This window comes from Elgaria multicarinata, chromosome 8, assembly GCF_023053635.1.
Source record: "Elgaria multicarinata webbii isolate HBS135686 ecotype San Diego chromosome 8, rElgMul1.1.pri, whole genome shotgun sequence".
In the NCBI taxonomy this organism is placed as follows: domain Eukaryota; kingdom Metazoa; phylum Chordata; class Lepidosauria; order Squamata; family Anguidae; genus Elgaria; species Elgaria multicarinata.
The window spans coordinates 44,860,546-44,881,059 of NC_086178.1; the positions used below are offsets into that span (position 1 = coordinate 44,860,546).

At 40.3% G+C, this 20,514-nt stretch overlaps 1 protein-coding gene across 7 annotated transcripts in view; it reads left to right on the forward strand.

The window, feature by feature from the left end:
• LOC134402633 (retinol-binding protein 1) overlaps positions 1–20,514 on the forward strand; it is a 97,323-nt gene that overhangs the window by 40,147 nt on the left and 36,662 nt on the right. For 2 of the 7 annotated variants that reach the window (XM_063132233.1, XM_063132234.1), the window contains 2 exons: positions 882–991; positions 10,619–12,595. In XM_063132233.1, coding sequence (XP_062988303.1) covers positions 882–991; positions 10,619–11,028 — 520 coding nt within the window. In that variant the 3' untranslated portion in view covers positions 11,029–12,595. Of the gene's footprint in view, positions 1–881; positions 992–10,618; positions 12,596–16,899; positions 17,021–17,760; positions 17,940–20,514 lie in introns of those variants that run through there. The other 5 variants (XM_063132236.1, XM_063132235.1, XM_063132237.1 and 2 more) reach the window with 5 other exon arrangements.

The following is a 20,514-nucleotide window of genomic DNA, read 5'->3' on the forward strand; positions in this document are numbered from 1 at the left end:
CTGGTCTGGGCAGCTAGATAACTCTGCTGTTCCTGCTAGCTTCAGACCACCTTTGCCTTGTTCTTCCTCTGTATCTACTTTGCCTCTTCCCTAGTACAACAGGAGCAAGGTCAGATAGGGAATCCCACCTTAAGCTAGCATAATCAGGCTTTCATGTATTTGAGCTCCTCAGTTTCTTCCATCTTTGAATTCTCACCGTTAGAAAGTTTTTGTTGATTTCATTATTTGCAAATAACTGTGGCTGACTCCACTTGTCTGAGGGAGCTCTAGACTTGTGCTTTCTTTAAACAACCCCTAGAAATCATCTTTTGAAATGAAAAGGAGTTTCACAACCAGTTTATAATATAGCATAGGTATGTCCCAGTAAAAAGAAAAAGATTGAAAGAACCAATCCACTAAGCCTGGTTAAATAAGTCATTTAGATCATAGCCAGTGAGTCTTCTTTCTGTTTTTCTTCTTTTTCTCCATTTAAAATTGGATTTAATTTTTCAATGTGATGGTATTGTAACTTATTACATAAATGCCTGAAATACATTTCAAGCATTTATGTAATAAAGTGTTTCATAACACTTTATTATGTTTTGTAAAGTGAGGTCCAACAAAAGGAGCCATTTAACATCCATTATATCTTCTAGAGGAGTAAAAGTAACATAAAAACAAAATAATGGTCAATCGAAGATGTTCGAGTTGGGCATGAATGTGAGCCACCATTGACACAAATCTTGCAGTGTGCAGAATTAATATGGCAAATTCTTCAACCATCTAATTAAACCCTGAAGTGCACAAAAGCCGATTGAGTTTTAGAAACTGAAAGTGCAAGTTAATCGCTTTGTGTATCTCTGAGAGGATTACCTTACACAGAGCCCTTTATTTTAACACAGGCACCATTACAAAGAACTTCTTAAATCACACCATATCAGAGAACTGCCTGGGGAGAACAATTGGCCCATAGAAAAAGCTGCCGGGGCATCGCTGGCTTCATCCCTCACAGGTTTGTTCATGCTATAACTAGTGTTCCTTGTATAAGTGATAAAGCCTTGCATCTCGGGCATATTAAACAACTATGCTTAAGGGCGAAGTTGGACATTCGTGCGTTTGGCAGCTGCAGTCCAGGGTCAAGAGTTAGGAAGCTCTAATGCTGCTGCGGATGCAACTGTAGATTGTTGCTGTCCTTTTCAGGAGTTCACGTGTAAATGGATGGGGGTGACATCACAGTGGCAGGCTCTACAGGGTGCCCCCACACCCATCACACACATAACTATACACATATAGAGCTCTCTCTAAGCAGTTGGAAACTCCGCCTTCACAATCGAATGGAAAGCTTCCCATGCATCTAGCTGCACTCACAGGGATCACTATACATGTTCAAATGAACGTGCCTTGGTTGGAGCAAAGCCTGTTGCGGCAGTGCCACTCCCCCATCACCATGTGACACAAGCAAGTGACTGAAAATGGCTCAAATTGTGGGTGTACAGCTATGCATGTGTTCCACTCAGGGACTAATCAATGCATTAGGTTGGATGGAGAGCCTACCCGCCTTGAACACATAGAAAATGCTATGGATCACAGGGATGCATACATTTAGTTAAACACATAGGGTAATATCTAAAGCTAGCAGTCTTTTAGGTTGCACTAGCAGGAATAATCATTAGTGGAACAGGATTAGAGAGCAGCCAGAAACCTGCCCAAACTTACGTTCCCAGGACAGGTCAGGTCATTGGAAATCCCTTTTGTTCCATTGCTACTTTACACTAGTTTTCAGTTGCTTACAAACTCGAAGTGCTAGCTTAAATGGTGCTACCACTCATTCCTGCTCATGCAAGGGCAGCTTTGGATACTTAACTCCCCCAAACTTGGCTTGCCTGATGAAAAACATTTCCAAATTCCGCATAATGCCTATTCTAAATTATATTTCCTGTTTCTTCAATAAAACCTCTTTGTAGAGAAGGACAAGCATTCCTAAACTCACCTTGGATTTAACTTAAGAATGTCCTGAAGTCTTCCTCCAAAATTTCAGAGTTTTTGGATTCATTTTCTGACCTACTTTGAGCATGAAAAAGCCAAGTTATCTCACAACCTCTGAAATCTCCTTTTTAATGTAATGGAGTGATGAAAAGGAGATGGGCTTCCACCCCTACAGCTTGTGACTTGACTGGCTGCTTTGGAAGTGAGAGACTGCATGATCACTTTGGCTGTCAAACAGGCCTATGCCAAGTTTAGAGACTTCACAGGGAGACTGAGTTTGGATGATACAATAACCCACAATGGGTTATATAATTGACAGTGGGTTATTTAACCCATTGTGGCTATTGTGTCACGTGGTGGGATTTTTTTAACCCACGATAGATTAATTTGCTGAAATAACCCACGCAAATAACCAATGATGGGCAGAGTGGGTTATTTAAACCATCATTGGTTATCGTGTCGCATGACGGGCACCGTTGGTTATTTCTGTCAGCTACAGAGGACAGAGAGGGGGAGGAATGGTGGGGAATGAGTTAGTCAATGCATCGTTGCTTATAACCCACTCACAGTTGATTATTTCTCTGATCGTGTGGGGAGTATCTGCAAATAACCAACTGTGAGTTGGCTATTAATACATCATTGGCATCAGAACATGGTTGAAGTCTCAGGCTGGGCTGAATGATCCATGGCTTGCAAAAAAGGCTTCGCTTAGGAGAATTCTTTCTCCTGGTGGGAATCTACACTGGTGTTATTCTAACGTTTTGAATGGGTTACTGTGACGCACAGCGTCACGTGACCCTGGGTCTCCAACGTTGTAAATGAGTCGTACTTACAGGTTCTATTTCTTAGTTCCAGCGTGGCTACAGATTCATTTGCCTCGTCCTACCGGTAATTCTCCTCTCCCTTTCTCAGAGCTGCTGGGTTTGCTCCGCCCACTTCCTGTTGTCCTTCCTTCGCCCCATTTGCTATCTTATCTGCTACAGCAGATAAATCACACCAGTGTTATACTGTGCAATCACTGACAATTGCATGCAAAGGACTCAGAAGTTTTCCACCTTAGAATCTGCTTTTATTGTGAAGTACTCCCAGGCATCCTGCCTTAAAATTTGAATCAAATTGGGTCATCAGTTGATTTTTTATGATTTTTTTTAAACATTTCCCCCCCTCTTTGCAAAGGAGCTGAAGAGCGTTCAAAGGATCGCTGTAGCTCCCTGCAGGAAAATTAACAAGGGTCTCTTGCTCCCAGTCCAAAACTCATGAGCAGCGGGGCTTAAATGCGGCTGCTGCTAAAACTTTTCAATTTGGTCTCCCATCCAAACCCTGACTAGACCCAACCCTGCTTAGCTTCAGCAAAGTGGCTGGCTCCTATGCGTTCAGGCAATTCTCTGGGACCTGTATTAAGATGTTTTGGGAGGGGGTTTGTGTGTGTGCTTATGACTATTGCCCTGCACTGCTGGCTAGGAATGAGGCAGGCAGTGGGCGGAGCAAACCCAGCAACTCTGCTACGCTCAGAGGGAGGGAGAACAACGAAATGATTTAACAATGTGCCCTGCAGTAACATTACAGCTAAACGTAAGTAACGCTAGTGTGCCCTGTGATACAGAGAACCGATACAGAGAACCACGTTAGAAAGAGACACTAGCAACGTTATAAGACTAGTGTAGATCCGGCCCTGGCCATACAAGGCATTTTTCAGCCAGGAATGCTGGCAATTCTTCTCCAGCTCAGATTTCAATCTAAAATGAATTTGGGGGCTTTGTACAGCTTAGCTATCTTTCAGGTGGCCTTTAATGGGCCACCAAAGCTCTATTCACTGCCAGCATCTACACTTACTTGTTAATATAACACCCATCTGCCATTTTTGAGAGTATCTCAGTTATTTGCTGTTTTCTTTTGAAAGCTCCTCTGAGATATTTACAAGGTCTACTATCTGTTTAATTCTCTTCCAGCTTCTGTGTGACTTATTTTAGCAGGTCTTCACATCTCCGATAAGGGTCACTGAATTTAGCATCTTATACACAGTTGTCTTTTGCTTTTTATAAGGGACACTGGATCTTTATTTCATTTCAGAGTGAACTTGGGCAGATAACGTGGTTGGTTTCTTACCTATTTTGGTTTGAGAGCTTTGTCTCTTAATGAGATCTCGCTGGCAGTTAAATCCAGCTGTTTCCTTTCTACAGACGGTAGTTTCCCCTTTGGCTAGCTTGGTTTTCCTTCCTGAAAAGGTCTTACAGAGTATTATAATAACTTTCTCTCCACCAGTATTGATTCAGATATACCAGTCAAAACCTTACCAAAATAAAGGCTCAGGTACGCAAGAGAAACTGGAACACTATTATACGCACTTGACTTTAGAAGCGCCATTATCAGTTGTGAAAGTGCAAGATCATTATTTAACACTAGCCCTCAAAAGTCAATGGACATTATATTCTCGGTCTTCTTCCCTCTGGAGTTGATTCTATCAGCAGCCTTCTTTAAAAACCAATTTAGTTGTTCAATTCTTTTCAATGCCTTTTTTTAAAAAAAAGATTCTTATGCTCTTCTCATGGGTTATTTTTTTTTTATGACTATAAGGATGGATGGATGATGGCGTAGTCTATATAGCTTCGCCATGTTGCCATTTGATATTGCTTGTCACTGCCTGTACATTTATTCAGATGAAACTTGCTATGCAGATCTCCATAAAAACCTTAAGAACATATACTGGTACCATGCATGTGATATTTATAATTTCCTTGATTAGTTGGATTTTTTCCATCTTAAAAAAGGAAGCACTTTGGAAAGAAAGAAAGAACCATTCAAATGCACCATTTATTTTAAAAACATAAACTGCACCCTGCCAAATATGCTCAGTCCCACTGATGGGATTGGAATAAGAACGCATAAGCGAGGGCAGGATAACAGCTGTCATTAGATACTATTTCCAAGAAGCCTTTCTAGGCTTGTACCTCTTCTGTTGGTATATGCTGCAGAGAACTGAACAGTGCAGTGTTTATAGAGGTGGAGGACATGCTGTGCATGCAGAAGGTCTCAGGTTCTGGGACAAATAACACAGAGCTGAGCCTCTAATCCATTGGGCTCTGAAAGGTTAATGTTATGTATCTGTGTACCACTTCTCTGAAGCCAACCAAGTTTGTTTACAAAACGTTCAATAAATGAAACCCATAATCAAATAAACACACAATAAAATATTAGGAAAACAACCTTAAAAATGTAACAACAATTTTAAAAGCCAAATTAAAAGGATATATCTTAACGCCAAGAGAGTGGGGATCAACCACAACTCCAAATGGAGTGTATTCCAGAGTTTGGAAGCAACACAAGAGAAAGACCTTTCCAAAAAGCTGGTATCTGCAAGCGAGAGTGTCTTCAAAAGTGCCTCTTCTGGTGTTCTTAGCAACCACACAAGTTCATGTTGAGCTGGGCAGTTCCTCAGCCAGGCTCTAAGCTGGTTTGAAGTTAAAACCCACCATCTTGAATTGAGCCCGGAAAACAATTGGCAACCAGTGCAGACCTTTCAGCATTGGAGTAGTACGATCACAATACCATGTGCTGGTTAGCAGCCTAAATGCTGCATTTCACACCAATTGAAGCTCCTGGATGGTCTTCAAGGGCAGTGCTATGTCGAGCACATTGCAATAGTCTATCCATGATGTAAACAAGTCATACATGGATAACTGTTGCCAGTTAAGACTGACTCAGGAATGTTTGCACAATAGATGTTAATTGTGCAAACGCACCTCTCAGCTCTGCTGCCACCTGGATCTGGGAGCACTCTCAAGCTATAAACCTGATCTTTCGAGGGATCCCATGCAGCGCAGGTTGAAGCCCAATACCTGTGCCAGGCATTCTACTGACCAACAGCACATCTATCTTTTCTGGATTAAATCTCTGCTTCTTCACCTTAATTATCAAACTTAGACAACATGCAAGGGTGCTGGCTGCTTCTGTGGAGTCAGGTAACAGAACAGTAGTGTTGAGTGTTAACAGCATATTGATGGCATCTCACTCCAAAGCTCCAGATGCCCTCTCCCAGCATTTTTATGCAGATATTCAATAACACAGAGGACAGAACAAAATCCTGTGGGACACGATAGATTGATAGCTGTAGTGCTCAAAAGGATTCCCACAATACCACCTTCTGGATGCAACCTGACAGGAAGAACCAAAAACATTACAATATAGCGCCCCCAAGGCCCAGCCCCGCCAGATGGTCCAGACCATGGTTGATGCTATCAAAAACCTCTGAGAGGTCCAGGAAAACTAGTAGAATTTTCCCCTTTCAGTGCCTGGCATAGGTCATCAACCAAGGCAATCAAAACAGTCTCAGTTCTGTATCCTGGCTGAAAGACCCATTTAAATTGGTTTTGATAATTGGTATCATCCAAATGCATCTGGAGTTAAGGGCCGTCACCTTGTCAGTCACATTGGCCAAAAATTGAATATTTGAAACTGGCCTATATCTTCCTATGTCTGTTGGGTCAATGGGAGTTTTCTTTAATAAAGGCCATAGTACTGCCTTCTTTGAGCAAGAGGGAACATGCTTCTCCAACAAAGAACCATTAATCACTTTCCTTAGCCATATACCCAGTCTCATCCTGGCTGATTTATTAGCCAGGATGGGCAAGGGTTCAGCACACATGTGGTAGCCATCACGTCTCCAGACACCTTGTCAATCTCTTCTAGATCCACAAGCTGGAAAAAACCCAAACCAACTGGATGACACATTGCCAAAGTTGCATCCACCTGATCTTCCCTAATGTTGGACTCCGAAGTCAAGGCAATTATGAACAACTTTATTTGCAGAGAATGAAGCAAATTGTTTGCAGTGAGCCTCTAATTGATCTGGTTCTTCATGATCTCCCTGCATGTGCCAGTCATGAGCCGGTTAATTAGCATAATCATCCTTGCCAGATACAGGTTGGCATGATGTCCGAACCCGAGAAGGGAGGATGGCTAGGGTGGTTTACAAATGACCCTGAAAGCCATGGCTTGTTCTAGTGTTTCAGAGTGGTATGTAAACCACCCAAGCCACCCATCCTTTCTGGGTTTGGACACAACACCCCATGCCCGGTGAGGGTAATTAAGCTAACTGGGTTGTTCGCAACTGTTACATGTGGGGAGAGAAAATAAGCCACCATGGCTTACTTCTTTAGTAATTGTTTGAACTCACCCAGTGTGGAAAAGTGTTGCCTGTCTATTCTGTGTTGATTCAATGGTGGTAAATATTTAGACATGGTTCACATGAGCCATGGAACCAAGTCGTGAGGACCCATGTGGGAGCAAGCATGCACGTTGTTTCCTGACCATTTGCCACTTTCTGCTTTGCTAAACACCCAAAAATTTCCTGTTCCTGTGTTGTGCTTCATGATTCCGTACCTGGCACAATGGGTTGCTTTTACCTGAACAAACCACATTGCTGGTTCAGATATTATGGGGCACTCCTAGGGGTTTAACAAAGTACAAGTGGTAGGTGATCACTAGGTAGTACCCTGACTTGCTTCTGCGAAGTCCCAAGTATCCATGGTTTAAACAACCCATGGATAGTCATTACATGCAAACTAAGTCATTGGCTTTCTCAGCTGCCTTCACCACCACAGAGTAGGTCTCCAGTTAGATTCTAGTCTAGTGTTCACTCAGATTTATCTTGAGCTTTCCTCCAATGGCATTCTAGCCTTCATCCCTCTTGTTTATCAAACATCTTGTTTATCAAACAGTTACCATGTCTGAGTGAGTGAGTGATATATTCCACTTCTGAAAGCCTTACCCATTGCAAGGGAGGGCCCGTCCCCTTCTAATTTAATGGTCAAATTACAGGTTAACCTTAATACACAGTATTCAACTTTTTTCTTACTTAGAAGTAAGTGTGTGGACCCAATCCAGATTGGGACCCTTGCTTGCAGGGGTAGGAAGGCATTAGCCCTTTGTTTCCTGCTATGGTTACAATACAAGTGCTCCCCCCCCCCCCCCGCAAAAAAAAAAAACCCACTGCAATTTGCATCGGTGGGGGGGAACACCCATATGTAGCTTGGGTCTTAGCCCAGTTTAGAGCGAGAGAGAGAGAGATTGAGATTTTGTGTTTCTGTGTTATAGTGAATGAGAGAGAGGAATTATGCATCTTTGCATTTACTTGTGCATACCTCTGCAGGGTTGTCAGAAAGTGTCCCGCTTTCTATGATCAGCACAGCCCATGGGTTCTGTTTTCTGTTTAGAAGGAAGAAAGGCCTATAACTCTCTGCATTGCTGCCTGGGAAATGCTGAGAATTGTAGGACATATTGCTGTCTAATCATGCATAGGCGTGTAATGCTAATAATAGGCTGAATGTTTTGATGATTCCGAATTTATTGCTGAAAAGCAAGCAAGATAAATAATCAAGTAAGGTTGAAAATTAAAGCCCCATCACATCTAGGTCGAAATGCACAGCTCCCATCACTTCTCTGTCGTCGCTTCCGGAAAACAGGAAGTAATAGGTCCATTCAGTCCAGCAGGAGAGATCGGGGTGGTGGTTGTGGTGCAATGAAGACCAGAAGGGGTGGAAGACGCAAGAGAGGCAGACATCATATGAGCAATCCGTGAATGCCCAGTAATGAGCTTGCAGTAAAACACTCGTTGGATGGAGCTTTTAGTATGCTGCCCTTTCTTGGAGCGCTATGTACAATTCTCATGACCCTGCATCCAAGAAGGATATTGTTGAAATCAGAAGGGTGCAGCGCAGGGAGACTATTGCTATTAAGAACTTGAAGGAGCTCATCTGGAGAGAAAGACTGTAAAGATTGGAATTATTTGCTTCACAAAGAAAACAAAAGAGACAAAACATGTTAAAATATATGGTAGATGAGATAAGAAAGAGTCGTGTTAATTATTTTAGGGTCTTTCCGTATGATTGTTCTTTTGTTTGTCTTGATCCAATAAATGTATAATTGTTATGCATCTGTGCGCGTGACACAAATGTTTTTCCCTCAAGGCCAGCACTCCAATTACAAGAAATTGTTGATCAAATGCAGCTCTTCTTCAAATTAGCATGACCCTCGCCATTCAGAGTGATGTGTGGAATGGGGTACTCAATAGTTAAGGCTCACTGTTGAATATTGATTTATTCGTTTAAAATATCTCTTGGCCACCTTTCATGGCAGAAGCCTTCCCAAGGCGGAGTACAACAATAAAACACACAAAACCAATATAATATTGAAAGTGATTTAAAAACACAATAAAACACTAGGCACACAATTAAAACAGCAATAAAAACAATAATAAAAAGAGCAACAAAAACAGCAATCCTATCAGAAGGCCAGAGTAAAATAATGCATTTTCAAGGCCTTCTTATAACCCTGCAATGATGGCGCACAGAGGACCATGGATGGCGACTTATCCCAGAGGTGTCCATGACAGCATTCATGTTTAGTGACACAAATTTCTCTCTCTCTCTCTCTCTCTCTCTCTCTCTCTCTCACACACACACACACACACACACACACCTGCACCATTCCTTTGTATGTTTATTCCAAAGTAAGTCTTATTGGGTTCAGTGGAGGTACGTGTCCATAAGATTGCAGCAAAAGGTTTAAAAATCAACTGAGACATGATGGATAATCCAGCTAATCAGTTTTATTCTATGTATTTATTTAGACATGCATACATTGGATTGCCAGTTATAATAGGGTTAGTTCTTTTTGAAATTTCTCTCTGAGAAACAGCAGCATGCAGCTGAATAAGATAATAATGCTTTCCCATATACACACCCTTGGAATTGGATACATGTTGTTAGACGGTTGAGGCTGCAATCCTATAGACGCTTCATTTATTGCAATCAGTGGGATACATGTATGGGATTGCAGCCTCTGGGTGATTGCACTGACCCATCTCCTCTTTCCTTCACCGTGTTTCTCATATGCAGTTTTTGAGTTCCTTTGTTGTATGAATTCACCTGCTAACATAATCCTAGATCAATATCTTGGAGAGGTGGATAGGGGTTAGGGTCAATGCAATCACCCTGAGATATGGGTCAGTCAAGGGGTACACCATGATTAAGTGAAAATTATTCTGCCATTAAATACCAAAGTGATATATTTGTGAGAAACAAATCAGACAATATTCCTAGATTGTTTTCAGTGTGTATTATCTGACTATCGCTCACAAAGATAGGTGTGCAGTCAGATATACAACTTATGGGGGCAGGAGGGAGTTTTAAGATTCATGGAAACATAGTTTCTCTTTATAACTTCTGTTAATACAAGCCCACAGACCAATATCCACCAAATTTTCAGTCATATTTCTGAAAGGGAGTAATAGCTAGGAAGATTGGAAATTGAAACAGGGACATTACTGGTAGCAATAGAAGATGAAACTTATTTTACAATCATATATCTCATTTCAGAGTCTCCCATATCTGCTAGCATATGTAAAGAATAAAATAAAAAACTATATAATATCAACTGCATGTATTGTGTGCTGTTGATGTTTTGATTAAAAATGTTGTGTATCTCATTTCCAATCTGAAATAATACGATTGAAGGACTATATTGCTAGTTAGGCTGTGTGTGTGTAACATCTATCTGTATGAGTGCATATAAACTAAAAATGCAAATAAATAATTACCAGTAGATGTTTCAGCAAAAGACAACCATACAAGTAATGCCTGTTATATTCTTGCAGTTGTCCCGGAGCTAAAACTTCTTTGTGGAGCTGATTTTCTGAAGACATTTCAAACACCAAACCTTTGGAAGGAAGAACACATTTTAGAAATAGTGGGAAAGTTTGGGTTGGTATGTATTAGTCGTGTTGGCAGTGATCTTTCTCAGTGCATCGTTGAATCAGAGCTTTTAAGTAGATACCAACAGAATATCCACTTGGTTAGAGAGTGGGTTCAAAATGAAATCAGTGCCACAAGCGTAAGGCATGCTTTGCACAAAGGCCACAGTGTGAAATACCTGGTTCCAGATCCTGTTATTTCATACATTAAGCAACACAATATCTATACAGAAGAGACTGAAAGGAAAAATGAAGGGGATTTGCTGCAGCCTCTTAAGCAATACAATGCTGCGCTCAGCCCTCTTAATGACTGATAGCTCTACTTTACCAAATCAGTGTAATTATCCATTTCAAAGTGGGGGGAGGGGAAGCCAAATACTTTATCTGTAAAGGAAGGTAATCTTGACTGTAGTCATTTGAGATTGATCCATTTTATAGAAGATCTGTACACCAGGGCAAAACCTTTGAGGCGATGTGATGTGGCTCTGTTTACACAAGGACTTTTAACTGCCTTTGAGTGTTGGGGACGGTTTTACACACATAATGGGGATTCCTGTCGGGCTGTCTTCCTATGTTTATAAATGAAGAAAGTAACCTTTGTTCTACCTGATTCTCTTTGCAAGGATTGGAGTATGATTTTGTACAACGGGGTTGCTGGGTTGGGGATATATTTTCACTTACAAGAAGTACTGTTTGCTATATTGGGCTTATGTCATTGATTGCCACAAGAGTTACTTCCACATAACGGCTGCATTCAGATCATTGTCCATGGCTTCATAAGCCATGGTTTATGATGCCACGGACTAGCACTGTGGCTATGTAGTCTTCCCTCACCCCTCCCCTCTTCCTATCATGTGCCAGCTCCAGCATGAAGATCTTGGCTTGCCTCAAGCCATAGTTCCCCATTCCATCTGAACCTCAGAACTTTGGCATAATGTTGGTTTTCAAACCTGGAAAAAGGAGCCAATATGTGATGGTTTGATGAAGCCTTGGACCGATCATTCGAACACAGCCAATCTGGAATTGCAATGTTATAGGCATTTTTTATTTGTTTCGGAGAAAACCTGCTTTAACATTTTTAGTAACATTTCTCTATACATTTTTAAGCCATCTTGAATTATTGTTATAAGCTTTTCACTATCTCACAATGTTATAACGCTTTTAGTGTGTCTGCTTTAGTGTAAAATTGACAGCCACTGTCATGTTGTTATATAAAGAGCAATCCTACTTGTCAGCATCAGATTTGCAAGGACTGATGTTACCCTCCATTAATGGATTGATAACATTTGTTGTAAATTGCACTATTCTACTGCACCAATTGTATTTTTAGAGATGCAAAGTGAGAAACCATAATTTTTTCAGTAGTGTACATCTTCACCTCTGTATGGGTATTTTACAAGCCCCTATAATGAATTCAAAGAAATTCAGTTGATTTGCAGGGACACCAGTACCAAAGCAATGGCCTTTTCTGCCACAGGAAACTCCTGGTCATCTTTTAACATAATATAGACAGAATATCCAGTACACATCTTCACCAACCCGTCCAGAGGATGGAATTGCAAGTTCTGTTACCTTCCAGGCAATATCTAAGAGGAGTATTGCCTATATGTGGTTCACTCCTGTTGGCAACTGATTTTTCAAAAGGCTGTATAGCCGGAGCATACTTTTACTTATTATCTATTTTATAGTCCAACTTTCTGCTCAGAAACCAGAGGATTATTTACAAAAGTGTCTCCAGCCAACTTGTTTTGAGGAGATAATAATTCTAGCCAGAGTCCTGAAAGATGCTTATTTCATTATGGTTCTGTAATAATCTAGTAGTGGCAGAATACAATGCACATTTAAATAAATGTTGATCTGTATGCGGCTTCATAAGAAATCTATTTTGCATGCTGTTCCTGAATAAAACAGATCCCCCCACCAAAATCTATTGCAGTACATCTACCTGTGTACTTTTAGGAGATGGTCAATTACAGCAGTGTCATTCTCAAACATCATTGTTCTTGTGTTCTAAGCCTTGAGTGCCATTTTCTTTGGTGAAATGATGGGGGTACAAATCGAATAAATAACAATCCTTTTTGGAGGGAGGGGGACTGAAAAACTAGCAAAGAAAATTGAAAATGTGGCAAAACAAAATGAGATTAGTTCACTTTCTAATCAGTTTCCAAATAGAACTTTGAATACACTAATGGACAGAATGACCTAAATTCAAATCCTTGTTGAGCTAGAAATCTCACTTGGGGAACCTTGACCATTCAAGTTACCCTTAGACTAACCTATATTACAGTGTTGTGAAGAAGAAATATGAGGGGGTACCATGCATGCTTTTCCGAACTTCTTACTGGAGGAACGTGATGTAAAAATAGAAGATTTATAAGACTGCAGTATAATGAGACTATGTACCAAATGTATTCCCAAAATATCCCCAAATTCAAACAAGTTAGTGAATCTAATAAGTGATAGAATTTGCCCTAAGAAATTAAACTTACGCCTAAAGGCCTTCTGCCCTATGATAGAAAGCATGACCTGGCCCAAATTAATGCTGATAGTAATTTGTATTTGAGAGAAGATGTCATTTTCCACACAACGATAACAAAACCCATATTGACTGGGTTTGGATGATACAATAACCAACAATGGGTTAAATAGTAAATGGCGGGTTAAATAGTTATTGTGTTGTCTATCAGGACTTCGTCACATCGTGGTTGGTTATTCAGCTGAAATAATCAATGAGAAAAAGCAACGCTGTGCAGAGTTGATTATTTGAACATCCATTAGTTATCGTGTCATGTGTTGGGCACTGTTGACTATTTCATCGCACACAATTGGTTATTTTCTGTGACTCCAGAGTCTGCTGGCAAGAACAACCAAAGCAGTGGCTGCTGCTCTAGTCCAGCCAACAGAAATCACAATTGCTGATAGGATACCAGCAGAAGGACTGAGGGGGGAGAGAGGGCAGGGGATGTGTCAATCAAACACATGGTTCACTAATAGTCGACTCGATGCTGGCCTTAATCCACACCACAATTGATTATAATCATGTCATGTGGAGAGTAACCCCTTGATAATCAACCATAGAGATGCTGTTAACCCACCATTGACAATTGTGTTGTCCGAACACGGCCATTGGGAACGCACACCATAATCCCCTCTCATAATTCTTGCCCAAAAAATCCCTGAGCACCAAACCCAAATAGAAAACCTCATTCGATTAAAAAGAGCTAATGAATACAAATCTTTAGATGTCTTTTACAATTTATCGAAAGAAGAAATAAAGGTCCTCAACCAACTTGTAAAGGACAAGGTCATAAAATCAGCTGATAAAGGAGTAGCTGTTGTTGTAATGAAGATCGAGGATTATATTTCCAAACAATTATATTTTCTGAAACCACTAAATGATACCAGTACAAGCAAACTCCTTGATCAAGATATCGCAGCTGACCTAAATAAAAAAATTGGCAAAGTAATCCATAAATCCCTGCATGAAAATTTAACTGGACAGAGAAATTGCCAACCTTTTAATTAACCTCTCCCCTACAGGAAGATTTTACAAGCTACCAAAGATCCATAAAAACAATAACCCAGGACAACCTATTGTTTCATGTAACAATACTGTCCCTGAAAGAATTTCACTATATATTGACTCCATATTTCAACCACTACTCCATAAACATCCATCATATATTCAGGGCACTATGGATTGCCTTATGAAGATTGAAAGACTAAATCAGGAACATTGATTTAACCATGATACAATCATTGCAACCTTTGATGTTACTTCTTCATGGACTAACACACACCATAAAGATGGCCTCTCAGCCTTAATATGCTTCTTGAACAGCAAAACCTCAAATGAACCCATAACTGGAGATTTAACCTCCCTAGCAAAGTTGATTGTCACTTGCAACAATTTCATATTCAATGACAATCACTATTTACAAATCCAAGGTACAGCAATGGGAGCACTTTTGGGACCATCATATGCCAATCTATTTATGGGCAACTCAAAGAAACCGTTGGCAGAACTTCAAACCCGAATATGGTGGTGTTACACAAATGACCTCTGTGTCATCTGGGACTATGGAAAGTATAACTTGGAGAATGCTGCCCCTAACTACCACCAGATTATAAAAGATAGTTACCCTATTATATCCTATTGTGCTCATTTAACAGAAGCCATTAATATATGATATTATAGTTTAAAGGGCAATGTGCAGGCTTATCCTATTTCCATTGGTGTAAATTCATTTGAAGAAGTTGGATATTGTGTAAACCAGATTGAATTGCTTTGATAGTTGAATCATAATGAACTAGTATGCCCTCAAAACATTCTGTAGATATCAAGCAAGAGTGTTCTAATAGAATGCTAAATATTCTTCATCAAAAAATATGAAGCCCTACTTCAATTTAGTCTCTACTTTGTTGTTACATTGCATTCAGATTCTACCCCTAATAGAGCATTTATTTGTTTGACAAATTGAAAGGGTTCAGAACTTCAGAACTGAACAAATCAAGATAAAGATGGTCTTGAGGATGGGTTGTTACTTTCAGTTTTGTGGGGAGGTAAATGAAAATAGTAGCATATGATTCTGAGCTGGCCAAACTCCAATAGGTATTAGAATCTGGATTATAAAAGAAGTGCCACTTTACCCCAGCTGGAGGAGATAGCATTTTCAGAAGCATAGCCGCTAATGTCTTGGATTAGCTAACTCAATTAATTTAACCTTGAGCTCATGCTACACTGAAAACTGTTGATTCCACAAAAGGTTTGTTCAAAATTTTCCTGCTGTATTTCTAAGTGATGGGAAGATTTTAGAGTCTGAAGGGATTCCTTTCAAGCAACAGAGTATTGTTGTTGAATAATGCAGTACAACATAGTGTGTGTGTGTGTGTGTGTGTTTTCTACTTGCTTACTTGCTCTGAAGTTAATGGGTTTCTGTGAAGTACTGCTTATTTCTTGGTCTGAAAAGATTTTGCATTCTCTTAGCTGAAAGTGTGTTCTGATGAATAAAAATGTGCAGTCCTGCTGAAGATGCTGGGTGATAACTGGAATTGGGTGTTACTCTAATAATACAAGGTTGAATGAGTAATGGCTGGCTCTTTTACAGCCTTCTATTAACCAGATAGTTAATCTCTCCTGCCAACACCCATCACTCAGAGTTTACTTCAGTCTTTCCCAACCCTCCAGATAAGGGGATGCTAGGAATTGTAGGCCAACACATTGAGGGCACCAGGTTGGTGAAGGTTGGATTGATTCAGAGGCATGGCTTGAAGGACAAGTTTAGCCATCTAGAGCAGAATATGCAGATCCTTTTTAATGGTAGACTTTCCATGGTTCTCTTTGTGTGCTACAGAGTGGAAGACAAAGTGGACAAGGATTTCAAATGCTCCAGGTGATGGTAATTGGCCACAGCAGCCAGCCTAGACGCCCTATTTACCCCCATCATGGTTGTGCAGTGGCACTGCATTGTTTATATGATGCAGCTGCCGACTCGCAGCCATGGTGGGCTTCCCTCCGCCCTGAAACTGCTTTTTGAAAGTGTCAATTTACCACAACTTTTCTCTTTGCTCCAAGGTCACCATGTTGTTTCTGCATGTGTCAGTGGTGGCTTCGGTTTGGGTTATTCAAGTGGGTGCAGCTCTGGGTGGATCGGGTAAGGGCTGCTGCCGCTATGGTTTTCTGGCTAGGTAGCCCGTGCTCCGTCCTGCCATCTAACTTTATTGCTGCAGAGTTTTGAGGGAATCCGATATCAATACCATGGCATATAGACACCCCCCAGGTCACCTACTCTTTATTTATTTATTTATTGCATTTCTATACCGCCCAATAGCCGAAGCTCTCTGGGCGGTTTACATGCACTGTAGGAAATATTTAGGCCCTACTCATGTATCAGGACTATTTTCTTAGTCTTTTGGAAGGGAAGAAGTAAAATCAATACCCATCTAGTCAGTGGCCTTAAAGCCACTGTAGGGAAAGGCAGTGACCTATTCCATTTAAATCAAGCTATCCTGCTGCTATTAACAAACTAAAAGGTTCAGCTCTTGTGGGAGGATTTAAAGGTAAAACTTCAACACTAATCGGCTTAAAGGGACCAGCATAACTGCATGGTCGGAAGAACAGATAAAAGAAACCGGAGTTCAAACTTGCTTCTGCAAACGACACTGAGCTATATGGTACAGAATTAACACAGTAGTCAAAGGCTTTGATTTTCAACCCAAAATAAACACTAGTAATGCCTGCAGATTTCAATGGTTACTGGAAGATGCTTAGCAATGACAATTTTGAGGAGTATTTGAAAGCACTGGGTAAGATTTGGTTTATTTATTCTTTCAATTATTACGCAATTGTAGCTTTATATCTTCTGGCCTTGAGATGAATCTGATCCTTCTGTAGAGTCATTCACGTAAGTATCACACCATTTTAATTTATGTGGCTTTTGTATGAAAATGTTTTTAGCAACAAGTGCTATGTATAAATATGTTTTCTAAGTTTTTAAAGGAACGATAGGAAATGAATGCACTTTAATTCGAAAGGAAAAAATCCATTAATTACATACAAGCGCAAGTACTTTAGAAGTATCAAAAATAGTTATCAAGGACTTATTATTATAGCATTAGCAATGTATATGGCACTTTATAAAGCTTTATGAGTAACATAGGGACATAGGAAGCAGCCTTATACTGAAAGTATACAAAAAAAAACCCTCAAGAAACCCACAGGTTACATTACAGTGAGGTAATTTGGGAGGGGGGAAGCAAGTGTGTACAGCATGAACTATGTATTTCATTGGAAAACGATTGTAGTGATTGATATATATATATATATATATATATATATATATATATATATACACACACATACTATAATAACACATTTAAAAGTCTTATCATGTAGAAGTTTGGGTGTTAACACTTATTTACTTATATTGAACTTCAAATTAAAAGTACTTACCACTGTACAGTATTCCAAGTTTCTCCAGAACTTGTATTAATTACTTCACAGAAATCTTGTTCTTTTTTGGTCTCTCTTTCTCTCTTTCTTCTAGATGTAAACATTGCTGTGAGGAAAATAGCCAATATGCTCAAACCTGACAAAGAGATTATTCAGGATGGAGACCACATGATCATTAGAACACTAAGCACTTTTAAAAACTACATCATGGACTTTGATATAGGGAAAGAATTTGAGGAGGATTTAACAGGGCTGGATGATCGCAAATGCATGGTAAGAATTAGAACAGCTTCTTTTGCATGACAAAGAAAGATTATCTTAAAAATCCTGTAGTCACAGCCATTGTGGTATGTGTTTGACAGTTGAATTTAGTTAGGGCCACAGACTCGGTACAAACTTTAATTACAATAAGCATGTTGCTGGAGATTAAAGGTGCAATCCTATGGATGTTTAGACAAAAAGAAAGATTTACAACCCAGTGTGCCCCAGCCAGCATGGTTGGCTGGGGAATGCTGGGAGTTGGACTTTTTTCTGTGTAAACATCCATAGGATTGCACCCTAAGTTATTTTCTTTCATTAATGCTACAATCCTATACACATGTTTGTCAGAGTAAGCTGCATTGAACACAGTGGAACTTATTTCCCACAGGCATAGGACTGCAGTGTAAGAAAATTGGTTTTTCGTTTATTTTACACTTTTTTTTAAGAATGGAAGTGATCTCCAGCTGTATTTGGGCCGCTATAATAATTGTTACATAAAGCAATTCTTTACTTCTTGGGTAGACTTAGAGTATCATCACACAGGGGGAAATCGCATTTGCTTACCATCGCTTCTCCGCTCACGTATTTGTCCCTCATTACTTCCTCTTTTGAAAGAGGAATTAAACAACTTGCACATGGCCCATTCAGTGTGTTGTTTTGATCCCGCTGCTTCTCCTGCACACAGTAGGAGATAGCAACAACTTCCGTCTTTAAACATAAGTTGGATTTACTGGGGTGTTGTTATTTTGTGGTGCAAAGAAGGCTAGAGGGGGCAGGAGGCATGCAGGAAGCAAACAACATTGTGAGAGCGACCAGTGAAAAGCTGTGAGTGCCCAGTAATGAGCGTGCAATAAAATGCTCATCTGATGGAGTTTTTATTCATTTAAATGGGGCTGCTGACAGAATAGTAGCAGAAGCAGGGCATGTATTGCCTCTCTTCTTCACTTTTTGCTAGTGATTCTGAATAGGCCAGGGGAGAATTCACATCCTTTAAACAGCCATTTATAACAAATACAAGAGCATCATCCTTAACAGAAGCAGACAGTAGCAAGGCTTCTCCCTTGTGAGCTTTTAGCTTTTGACAAGAAAACAATATTGTGCAGCTCATAAGAAATAATACCAATTAGCAGCACAGAGGTGCTAATACCAAGCTGCTTAGCTGAGTTTTAGCCCAAATGTTGTCCTTTCCCTTAGTTTAAGAGCAAGATGCTGCTAAAGACTCCCAAAGTGAATGGTTTGCAAGCTGCAAAAGGTTATTCAGGTCAGGAAGATAAAAACAACAACTCTGAGATAAGCAGCAGACTATCTCTGAGCGAGCAGTGACCTTCTCTAGTCTCAACCTGCAGAAATTTCCTCTTGATCTTATAACAACACAAAAACTGGATGGATTCTGAAATACAGTGAAGGGGAGCTTATGCTGCGTGTCAAGAAACTTGGTAGGTTCAATTTACATGCAGTTGGCTGCCAAGGAAGAATGCAAAGTACCAAGAAAATGAAGGACAGATGCTTGGTTCTTATTAGATGATGCTACAATAGATCTCTTCAGTCATTTGATACCTGTGGGTACCAAAAGCATGAAGGGGCTTCTGTGAGCATTCTGGCTTGTCCCATCCCATAGATGCCAACACATGTGTCACCCATGGCTCCTGGCTGACACTCGCTCTGTGGCAATTTGAAGGACACAGCTTACACACTCTGTATGGCTGGGTTGGGGAACCTCTTTCAGTGCAGGGGCCAAATTTAATTCTGCAATGTCTGTAATTTTTGTTACACATTGCCTGAGTTTGGAGAGATCCTTTTGGAGCTCTTGCAAACCCCCTGTCCTTTTTTTTTTTTTACCACCATGAATAATTTGGCCCCAGTACGGATTTTTGGGGATCACACTTTTTTCAGCCCTTCACTGTGAGAACTGTCCATTTATTCCTACGCTCTGCTTCCTGTTAATTAACCAGTTATTTATGTATAAGAGGACTTTTCGTCTTACCTCATGACTGCTAAGTTCACTCAGGAGCCTTTGGGGATGGACTTGGCCAAAAGATCACCCCTATCCTCATGCTTGTTAACACTCTGAAAAGAACTCTAAAATGTTAATGAGACAAGACTTCTCTTCGCAGAAGCGATGCTGATGCTTCTTCAGCAAGACATGTTCTTCAATATGCTTGGTATTTTTACCTTTTATAATGCTTTCCATGACAACAGATGTTAAGTTAACTATCCTGTAATTTCCTGAATACTGCCCATCCCAAACCCTTTTTTAAAATTGGTGTTGCATTGGGCACTTTTCAGGCCTCCAGTACTGAGACTGATTTTAGAGACAGGTTACATATATTTTCCCAGAAGATGATGCCCAGCTCTATATCTCCTTTTCATCCAATGATAAAGAGGCTATAGAAGTTCTGAACTATTGCTGGAATGCAGTGATGGGTTAGGTGTGAATTAACAAGTTGAAGTTCCATCCAGACAAGACAGAAGTGCTGTTGATCATCGACAAGCTAATTCAGAATAGACATGGCAGCCTATTCTGGACAGGTTTGCACTCCCTCTGAAGGGTCAGTTTTGTTGTTTGGGTGTGTTCCTGGATCCAGCA